Below are 11,258 nucleotides of genomic sequence, written 5' to 3'. Positions count from 1 at the left end.
CATCTCTCTCAAGAGTCTCACATGTTCCTACTCAAAACTCCAACTCTGTTCCCCAACACAAACACAAACACACTGATTCTCCTCTCCCTTCCAGTCTGAATCATCATCATGGCTCTTGTCTCCAGGCTTCAATCTCTGTCTTCTACTCTGTCTTCCACCCATTTCAGAAAACCCAGTTCCTTCAACCCTCAACCCATTTGCTCTCTTCACTTCAACTCCTCCCCTTCTTATACTTCCCCTTTCACAGAGAAGCACTCTATTGAGAGGTACCAGAGAGACCAATGGCTTTACAGTAACCAACTGAACCGAACTCTCCCTCCTCCTCCTGATTCTGATGCTGATTCTGATTTCGCAAGGCAGAACGACATTGCTTTGCAGCTACCGGAGCTCAGAAAGCTGGTTGAGGTGCTGAGAGAGAAGAGAGAAAAGAGAGAGAGGGAAGGAGGGTGCGGTGGAGGCAAGTGTGGGCCTGGCAATGTCTTCTTAGTGGGCACTGGCCCTGGGGACTCTGAACTCCTGACATTGAAGGCTGTCAGAATCATTCAGAGTGCTGATTTATTGTTGTATGATAGATTGGTGTCCAATGATGTCTTGGATTTTGTTGCCTCTGATGCTAGACTTGTCTATGTGGGCAAGACTGCTGGCTACCATAGCAGAACCCAGGTGAAGCTCTCATCTTTGTTACCACCATATTTCAAACTTTGCTTTGATTTCTAATTGGTTTCGCCCCCCAACTGTAAATTTAAATTCTTTGTGTAACTGGGTAAATTGGGCATTTGGGTTTGTGTTGGTTTGATGCTGGGTTTGTATTGATGATTGTAGAGGTATTGGATTGGGTTCTAAACATCTAATTAAAACATTTTATTTTGTGATGATGATTGTAAAGTATGTTGAATTGGGATTATGTGGAACTGTTAAGTAATTGGATCCTTTTGTTCCTGTTTCAGGAGGAGATACATGAATTGCTACTGAGTTTTGCTGAAGCTGGAGCTACTGTTGTGAGATTAAAAGGAGGGGATCCATTGGTGAGTTCCTATACTTTATCTTCAAAAAGCTATCGACGGTTCCTTACATGTGGAATTTGTAACAGTTATATTGAAGCATACTGTTTGTATTTTAGGTGTTTGGAAGGGGTGGGGAGGAGATGGATTTTTTGCAACAGCAAGGAATTCAAGTGCAAGTTATTCCAGGTACAAAAATGATCAGTATTTATAATCGTAAAGAGTTGTAGAGTTATCATATTCTGTGGCCTGCTGACACATTTTGATAGTACTTGCTCTTTTCATATAAGTTTCCTATCAAGGAGTGAATCATAGCCTCTATGTCATAGAAAAGAGATATCCGGGGTTAGTATAAAAATCACTTCTTAATTCTTAAATACTGAAAGTCTTTAAGTTCCAAGCAGGGGCAGGGAACACTAGTAAAATAAGATAAACAGATGAAGAAAATAAAATGCAAGATAAATACACTTAACATGTGGGATCACTTTCCATTGAGGAGAAACTATGAAAGTCTTCTTTAGTTTGCCTTTAGATATAAGGTAGAAGAATTCCATGCATGACTTTCTTCCTATTTAGGATGTGGCGGTTTTATGAATTAGCAAATTTCACATCCTTGTTTGACTTGTGTATATAATCAAAATCTTTTATTACTTTCCAGGTATCACTGCTGCTTCTGGCATAGCAGCAGAGCTCGGGATCCCATTAACTCACAGAGGTGTTGCAAATAGTGTCAGATTTCTGACTGGGCACTCCAGGAAGGGAGGAACAGATCCTCTTTTTGTGGCAGAGAATGCAGCTGATCCTGATTCCACCTTAGTGGTATACATGGGTTTGTCGACTCTCCCTTCTCTTGCTCAAAAGTTGGTCCATCATGGTCTGCCACCTACAACACCAGCTGTTGCAGTTGAGCGAGGGACCACACCTCAACAACGCATGGTAAGATGTTATTTCATTTTGAGACTGTTGCATTCGAATTGTGTCTGTCTCTTTATGTGATACTAGTTATTCTTCGGACCTCTCTTGTTAATTATTAAACTGCTGACCTGGGAAAAACTGTTTTGTGTATTGCATATAGGGAATAATAAAATGCCCTGCAGCATTTATCATATCATCTCTGGAAAATAGGATAGGACTGTTATGGATATGTGGATATGTTAATTTGTCCTGAGTCAAATTAAATAATTTTATCCTTCAGATCAGCCTAGACATTCTTTCTTAAACCATGGGACTATATAAGATGCTTTTATTGGTACTTGTTTGCTGCCCATTCTCTATCATTGGTAATAGATGTGGGCAATTGCCTTTTTCAACACCTAAATATTCCAGGATTTAAGTGTTTCATGGGTTTGAGGTTTGATTCTATAAAGTTAGCATTTTCAGGCAAAACCAATAGCCTCTGTAAAGAATTGGTAAAAGAGAAGCAAGTTTTGAAGCAGTGACCAATTGAGATCTCAAAATCATTAGTGAAAAAGATTCTGTGAAAATCAGTACTTACTTTTTATACCATCTTCTTTGATTTTTTTAGATATGCAGCTGCCTGCTAATTCATCTATATACTTCACATTCTAACAGTCTCAGTAAATTAACTTTTGTAGAAGTTGTAGAAGTTCCTAACTTAAAAACCTGAAACAGAAGCTAACTATAAGACATTAAGCTTGCATTGTATCCCAAAACGGGAAGTGAAACACGGCGGAATATTTTAATTGGAAAGACAAATGATGCAATACATTTTTGCAAGTTTTTTTTATTTTTTAGCAAAATACATTTTTGCAACTTTTATATACATACATATATATAGTTTCTTTTTTCAACAGCAGTTAATTATACTTGAAATGATAATACAGTACTAATGATTAACAAAGCAGGTCATTGGCAATCAAGACCATAAATATGCTTAGATTACTCAATTGATGTTATTCCTTCCTGGTTTCTAATAAAAGCTTAACTCCTCTGGTTGAAGAATTTCCAATCAAATTAGGCTTATGAAAACTTAAAAATGATGCAGAAAGTAAACTAGTCTATATTTCAATCATTGCAACTTTGCAAGCAAGAGAAGTAACAATTATTTGCATATATAAATAAAGGCAAGCCACTTGAATAGGGTATTTATTATAGGGAAAATGCCCAAATGAACAAAAACAGGGATTTTAATGCCCACTTCAATGTAAATCTTTTCTGTTAGCCCATTTCAATGATTCTTATGCAAAAGACATTATTACCCTCTATAGAATTAAACCCACACAAATCTCATCTTTTTCTCTTTCTCTTCTCTTCTCTCTCTCTCTCTCTCTTCTTCTCCTCCCGTTCTGCTCTCTGCTCTCTGCTCTCTCTCTCTCACACACACACACAGATCCTTCGTCGGCGACCTCATCCTCGCCTCCACCATCTCCGACGACCTCTTCCGTGGAGGGACGTCTGTCTGCCACATCCTGATGAGCGCGCCGCTCTCCTCCGACCTCCGCTCGTCTCTAGGCGCTCGTCGGTCGCCGCTGGTCTCTCGGCGCTCGGTGCTCAGCGCTTGTCGGTTAGCGCTTGGCTGTTGTCGGTCAACGCTCGGCTGTCGTCGGTCTTCTCTCGGCGCTCGGCCGTCATCGGTCTTCTCTCGGCCTCCATGGCCAGATTGAAGGCGTCGGGTGCGTGGTGAGGGAGGTGAAGCAGTTTTGATGAGGGAGGAGTAGGTACGGTGAGGGAAGGCGCATGGTAAGGGAGTAGATCCGTTGTGTGAGGGTGCATGGCTCTACGGTAGGTGTAGTTGTATTTTTGTAGCTGATAGGTAGCTTGAATATTCGTGTTGTAGTTTTGATTGATTATTGGCGGTCAATAACTCGATTATGTTATGGTATTTCTTCTTTTCTATTACAATAAGATTAAATAAGTTGATTATTAGGGGTCAGTAACTGATTATTAGAGGTTAGTAACACGATTATTAGGGGTCAGTAACCGGTTAATGGGGGTCAGTAATTGGTTACTGGGTGTCAGTAACTGGTCATTGTAGTTCGATTAATTATTGGCGGTCAATAACTCGATTATGTTCTGGTATTTCTTCTTTTCTATTACAATAAGCTGAAATAAGTTGATTATTGGGGGTCAGTAACTGATTATTAGAGGTCAGTAACACGATTATTAGAGGTCAGTAACTGGTTATTAGGGGTCAGTAAGGGAAATTCTGGTGATCGGAGTCCGGCGGTCGGGGAAATTCCGGTGACCGGAGTCCGGCGGTCGGGGAAATTCCGGTGACCGGAGTCCGGCGGTCGGGGAAAAGTCCGGTGACCAGAGTCTGACGGCCGGTGACCAGAGTCCGGTGAGATTCCGGCCAAGTATTCTCTCTTTCATTTTCTCTCTATGCATGTTTAAGGGGTGAGGGCAAAATAGTCTTAAAATAATATGGTTTGTAAAGATTTTAGTAAAGATTTGTGCATTTGGGCATAAAGATTTGTGCATTTGGGCATAAAGATTTACGCATTTGGGCATAAAAAAAGTTACTTTATATTGAAATGGGCTAATGAAAAAGATTATCATTGGAATAGGAAATAAGGGGCTTAAATTAGTACTAAATGGGCATTTTCCCTTTATTATATTCTCATAATCCTTCCAGGGGTGTCCGTCCTCAGCTTACTGTCAACCTAATTAGCGTGATAAATTGCATGCCTTTGCATACTCACTCATTTCTGGTTTTCTTCTGCAGTCAACCTAACTGATTTATTTTGTTGACTTTGCATTCATACAGGTCTTTGCAGAGCTCAAGGATCTTGCCAATGAAATTACATCAGCAGAGTTGATATCACCAACGCTCATAGTCATTGGGAAAGTAGTTGCACTTTCACCATTGTGGCCACATACTTCGAATGAAGTGTCCTCTCTTGTCGGAGCCATATAGACACGATTGAGTGGGTGCAACAAGTACCTTTGTCATTCACTTTGACTTCAGAACTTCGGCTCAATGCTCATAATTTTCGTAATTTGGACTTCCATCTGAATTTCAAATCAATTTTAATGTGGGGGATGATCTTGCTTAAGATCGAAGTGAGTTGGCTGCTTCTATTTGGAGGCAGATAATGTTTCAAGGAGCTTTTGAATGGTGGAGGATGATCTTGCTTAAGATTGAGAGTTAGCTGCTTATTTTTGGAGGCAGATACTGTTTCAAGGAGCTTATTGTTTACAAACAGTGCCAGCCTGTGCTAGAACATAGTATGATGCTTCCTTGTGAGGAAATGAATGAATTTCATGCACTGATGTGAAAGAGGGAGCTGGGTTTTTGTTCACCAGCAGATAGACTAAAAGATCCTTTTGTTCAGTCTTGTAGAAAATTCTTTCAATGATTATCTTGCGAACAGATTTCGTTCAAGAGATTTTGGTTCACATTAGAAACTTCACAACCAATAAATATGGAATGACGTTCACTTCTCTCTAGGCATTTCTTTCAGCTTTGGCTTCTCAACTAGCCTAGTTTTGTTCTCCAATTGATATTCCAAACCGATGTTGAATACGACCCCTAGGGAGGTGGCTATATATGGTGGAGGCTCTCTTTGGCAAGTGTAGTGCTTCTTTGGCGTTAGACTGTTTTGGAAAGCGGTCTCGTGGGGTTGGTTCTGTTCTGTTCAGCTTCTAGAGCTGGAGTTCATGCCAAAGACGGGTCTTTCCCACGAAATGGGTTGCTGAAGGTATCTTCTGGATAGAAGCGTAAGATTGGAAGGCCTCTTGGGTGTAAAAATCACCAAAGGGTGGAGACCATTCGCCCATGGAATCAGGGAGCAGGGTGCCTTGTGCTTGAAGATGGTAAAGAAGTCCTTTGGAGCTCGTAAGACTCGGTTCATACGAGACTTGGTGCTTTTGATGTCCTCTGGTTCTTCTCCTATTGAGAGGTATTCTGTATCGGGTGCTTCCAGATGTATGAATAACTTTAGGTTCGCCAAACAAGTCATGGTCACTAGTGTTTTTTAATTTTTTTAATTTATTTATTTATATATATAAATTCAATAGTTTTCACTTTTCAACATAGAAATTGTGTAGGTTTATCTAGGTAGTTATTTATTGATATGTGTCCCTTTATATAGGATATTACAACTTGGTAATCTATCTCTACACGAAATAAAGATTAATTCTTTGACTAGCATTAGACCAAGGCTCACACATGTGAATATTATAGAACACTTTTCCTTGTGTCGCGTGTCTACATGCCGAATGATGCACACAGTGTTGTCTCGTCAAAACCTTGCCAAGTAACAAAAACTATGTGAGAAAAACTAAACCTTGGTTGAAGGACAAAAGAGTACAATGCACCAACTACTTCATTGAGAACTCAATCATGTGATTCTCCCCCTGATAAGAATCTTAATCAGAGAGACTTGATAAATGCCGCATTCCAATGTTTTTCACATGTTTCTCAAAAGTAGATTTAGGCAAAGACATGAACAAATGTGTCATGTGTAATGATTAATCTTAACCAAACATTCATGAACAACTTCATGTTTGAGCAATGATTTTTGCATGAGACTAGCGGTGCATGCAATGTTGCTTCATTAAAAACATTGCCATGTAAAAACCTGGTGGGACAAAAAGTCTTGGTCTAAGGGAAAAAGAGTACAACCGCACCTTTCACATTTAATAGTGATATGTATGTGCTAGAGTCCCCTGGAGTCTGCATCTCTCCCTGATTCTTACATCAATCATGGGCTCTTCTTGATTCTTACATTAATTACGAAAGTTTTCAACAACTTAGCATATCAATGCTATTTAACATGTCTTCAAATGTGACATTGAACAATGATTATTAACTTAATCATGTCGTATTGTCCTCAATCTTGATTTTTTACACTTTGATCTTGAGGAGAAGGCTGCTTGAGAACTCAAAACATAAGTTCGTGCTGAAAAATAGATTTCCGCGCAGCATGACCTTCGGGTTCTAAAACAGCCGTAACTTCCTGTAGGAAATAGGTATCAACGAATCGTAACATGATCTGGAAAGTAGACTCATGACGCTTTCCAATCATATATTACTAAAATTCTGGTTCATTCTGAGCTGTTCACAAAGCTCTGTTGAACTTGGCTGTCTAGTTTTGATGCATCTTTCTTCATGCGTAGCTAGTGATGGCATGGATAGAGTCAATTTCATCATGTCGTATTCTATGTAGGGATTGAATAAGCCTAAATACTTTGAAGTATTGAAAGGATGTCTTCATGCCATTCTATTGGCGTTGCGTGGGCGCAGAGCTACACTTAGCTTTACAACTTTTCATAACGAATGAGAGGTCAAGTCTTTCTTTGTCATCTTCCTTTAGACGAAACGGATCTCTCTTTAGAGTGACGATTTTGACTAATCATGGAAGTATATGTAGGCCTCACTTTCGTTAGAGCGCCTAAGCCGATTGATGAAGAATCATCATCAATATAGTCCTCGAGTTCCTATTCGAGACCGTGTCTTCCCAAGATCTTTTTCATTCTTAACTTCTGATGTTTGATACATATTGGCATTTCTTAGTCCATCAAGAATCCATGTAAATCCAGAATGAACATGCAGGGGTATAATTTACCATATCTCTTCCAAATCAAGTAGTTACTTAGTGTGTGTTCCTGTCACACCCCGAATTTTGGATAAATAAAAATTCCAAATTCAAGGCATGATAACTAAAAGAAAAACAAACTTTACAACACTTTAGTTTTACAACTTGTGAAAGAATAAATAGAAACAGGTAAACCTCCCTCAATACTCACAAAAATTTAGAAAGTAAACACAAGGAACAAGCCTAACTGCCGCAGCCTCAACTCTGCTAATCCTGACATGCAAAAACAACCTCTACACCATGGATTGGTGCACCGGGTTGTAAACAACAAACCCGGTAAGCTTTATAAGCTCGTATGAATAAATCTCTAACAACATACTCAACCCAACAACACATAAGGTAAACACCAAGAGTTCATGCATTAAAAATAAATTCAGAAAAACACTTACAAACAAGAGAAATCGAAAGGAGAAATTAAGAAAACACAACAATTCACAATCACTCAAAATCATAAATGAAATCCTGCAAAAAGATAGTTCAGGAATTCCATTAAAATCACACAATTAAAATTAAAGAATCTCCTGCGGACAAACATAGTTCAGGAAATACTCGAAACAAGGAAATTAAATGACATCATATAAAAACATCACACAATCATTTCTCTACTCTTACTTATGGGTTCGTCAACGCATAGTCATCCCCCATAAGTAATTAGACAAACACGTACTCATGGGTTCGTCAACACATAGTCATCCCCCATAAAGTACCGACAGATTAGAGCTCTATACTGACCGTAACCAATCACCCGGCCAAGGCTTGCTTCCCGGTCCACCACGAAGGCTCCTAATCTAATGCACCATCACCACTAAGGCACACACATTCACAACTAATGCAACAATCACCACTAAGGCACCATTCCACAACGAATGCACTTACTCACCACTAAGGCACACATTCTATTACTCTCACGTCATAACACTTATCAGATCACAAAAAAAAATATCATCATAACCGTAACCAATCACCTGATTAAAGGCTTGGAACCCGGTTTGACTAATTAAACAACAATTCTACATCACACTATCACATTATCATAACATGCCTTTCACACATAAACACGTGGATATAAATATTAAAACTAAGGATAATCTACCGACTCTAATTATGACTCATGATCAGAAGTCCTTTTGAAAGATTATATTATTAACAGAAAACTTGTTTTCACTTACCATGAGCCGTTGACGATCAAGCTCATTTATATTTAAAAACCAAATCATTTTCTTTCAAGGACAACTTCACAATTAGCCATAATTATCATCATCATCAAAATCACCATCATAATCATCATCAAAATCAATATCACAATCATCATCAAATCATCATCAAAATCAACATCACAATCATCATCAAATCATGATCAAAATCAACATCACAATCATCATCAAATCATCATCAAAATAAATAGGCCACAAAGTGGACCTTGGTGAGATTTTACTCACCTTAACTCCCGCTGCGTCTTCACACGCACAACACAAGCATATAGCTCAAAACCATACTCCACAAGTCACCTATTAACAAAAACGTTAACCTTAGTAACTATCAACAACAACATTATCCGACTCGAACCGAAACTCATGTCCTAACCCACGAACTTGTCACTCGAGACAAATCCTCCTCCTTGACCTCTAAAAGGTCACCGAAACGTCCTACACAACCTATAGAACTACTAACCAGATTCTCATGTTTGGATTTACCCAAAACTGAACCGAACGGAACCTAGCACCAAGTGGAAACCCTAGCATGCAATAATGGTAACCAAAACCTACAACCCACATACCAACACATTCGTAACGAAGAGTACTACCTAACCAACACCCCAAAACACCACAGACACTACCGGACGCACCGGCACACACCACCACAGGCGGCGGCGAGTGGGCCCCACGCGCCACCCCGAAACTTCCACAACTCAACAAACTTCCAACAGCAACCTTAAAGAGTACAGCAAAAAGAATACTTTTAATACCTGAGGTTTCGCCCCAATCGGCCGGAAACATGCCGGAAACTCGCCGGAAAGATTGGGATCCACCACCGCCACTCTTCGCCGTGAGTCGAGCTTCAACACCATCAGGGATCGAACGAGGACGTCAAACACTTCCTATCTCGATCGGTTTCAGCCTTGCCGCTGCCGCCGGAGGTGAGAAAACCGGTCGGGTTGCAATCCGGGTCGCCGCCCTCACTATTGGCGCTCGATCAGCGCTGATCCGTCCATATCGTCTTCACTCGCCAACACAGAGAGCCTTGCGCCGAGGAGAGGAAGCTTTTGAGACCGGTGCCGTCGTCTGGGTCGGCCGGAAAAGTCGGGTCGGGTCGACCGGGTCCGGGTCGGGTCGGCTGGACGTTTTGCACTCTCTCGGGGTCGGGGAGAGAGAAGGAGAGGGAAGGATTTGGGTTTTCTGAAAAATGTGAGGACTCAAGAGAAAACTTTCCTATTTAACCCAAAATTCCCATAAAGCCGCAAACTTCCGTTGACCATAATTTTCTCATACGAAGTCTGTTCTACGCGTGCCACGTGTCTACGAACTCGTATCGTCATGCTCTACAACTTTCGTGAAGAAAGTTTCTCAAGAAACCCAACGAATAAAAAGTCAACTCTATGACCCTGAATGAAAAAGAAACCCTTTCAGGTAAATTACGTATCCGAACACTTCCGCTCTTCCTTCGAACCTCAAACACACTAACTTCTAACTCAAAAATTCCCAAATAATATTAGAAACTAATATCAAATTTCCGGGGTATTACAGTTCCAACTCCTTTTGCAAACACCTGCTCCTGTGGTCTAGAGCTACTTGATTTAGGTGAATAAAGTTCGTTCAAGACCTTCATGTATATCTTTGATCACGTAGAGATGTTATTATGACCACATTCATAGGGTGCATGTTCAGTTATTCGGAAACTACCAAACTGACAAGGTAATGGAGTGCAATGATATCCATTACGATAGCATGTCTCATTGTAGTCAATCCCAGTGCGTGTTAATGAGACACCTTATGCCATAAGGTGAATATAAGATATTGTTCTCACTACGCTATCTAACAAATACATATTGAATAGGGTTTATACTTGCGGTGTCGGCGTCACCTGCTTAAGAACCTATTTCTTTGTTATGTTGGATCACATCTTTCCATTGGGCCAATATACACCGTCAATTTATCAATGAAGTGTGGTTCAATAGACACATTATTTCATATCCTCATGTACACTGGTGTAATACTTGTAGAGATCTCTATATGGATTGGATTTGACATTGAGACGTTCCCTAACGATAATCATAATTCAGACCCCATGAGACAGATTTGAGTATCACTAATCGATGGCTTATGTTGTGCCAAGCTCGCTTTCATCCTTGGGCGAGTAAGTATCGAACCTAAGGGCCTCCCTCATTTCTTTGGGGAGCCACACGGCCTGTGACACTATGTTTGCCACTATATGACATCACCATATCACCATCCATAGTGATGGTGCCAAGACCAACTCCTTTTGGTCGCACCATGTCTTCTTAATAGGACATTAATCCTTACAGATATATTTGCAGAATGTGATCTCGTCACTTTAAGTATCTACGCACCTTGCTTTGGGTGAGAGATTTGGGGATCAAGAAGAGACTTAGTGGGAACAAACCACGACAATTCACGTCTTTCTACTTGAACACTTGTGTTTTTATCTCCCTCTAACGACGGAAATATTGTCTCATCAA

At 40.2% G+C, this 11,258-nt stretch overlaps 1 protein-coding gene across 1 annotated transcript; it reads left to right on the top strand.

The window, feature by feature from the left end:
* LOC101311702 (siroheme synthase-like) lies at nucleotides 1-5,514 on the top strand. Its single transcript, XM_004306456.1, has 5 exons — nucleotides 1-663; nucleotides 948-1,025; nucleotides 1,121-1,190; nucleotides 1,660-1,937; nucleotides 4,729-5,514. Exons 1-5 carry the CDS (start codon nucleotides 109-111, stop codon nucleotides 4,876-4,878), a joined length of 1,131 nt encoding a protein of 376 aa, XP_004306504.1. The 5' UTR covers nucleotides 1-108; the 3' UTR covers nucleotides 4,879-5,514.
* Nucleotides 5,515-11,258: the final 5,744 nt, after the last annotated feature.

Source organism: Fragaria vesca, linkage group LG7 (assembly GCF_000184155.1).
Source record: "Fragaria vesca subsp. vesca linkage group LG7, FraVesHawaii_1.0, whole genome shotgun sequence".
NCBI classification, from domain to species: domain Eukaryota; kingdom Viridiplantae; phylum Streptophyta; class Magnoliopsida; order Rosales; family Rosaceae; genus Fragaria; species Fragaria vesca.
The sequence above is the reverse complement of the archived record's forward strand: the minus strand, read 5'-3'. Positions and strand labels throughout refer to the sequence as shown.

Bases quoted from the DNA above. Each gene is read 5' to 3' on its own strand.
- LOC101311702 (XM_004306456.1), top strand. From the start codon at position 109: ATGGCTCTTGTCTCCAGGCTTCAATCTCTGTCTTCTACTCTGTCTTCC. The intron at 664-947 runs GTGAAGCTCTCA...TTCCTGTTTCAG, and splicing joins GCTACCATAGCAGAACCCAG to GAGGAGATACATGAATTGCT. The intron at 1,026-1,120 runs GTGAGTTCCTAT...TTTGTATTTTAG, and splicing joins TAAAAGGAGGGGATCCATTG to GTGTTTGGAAGGGGTGGGGA.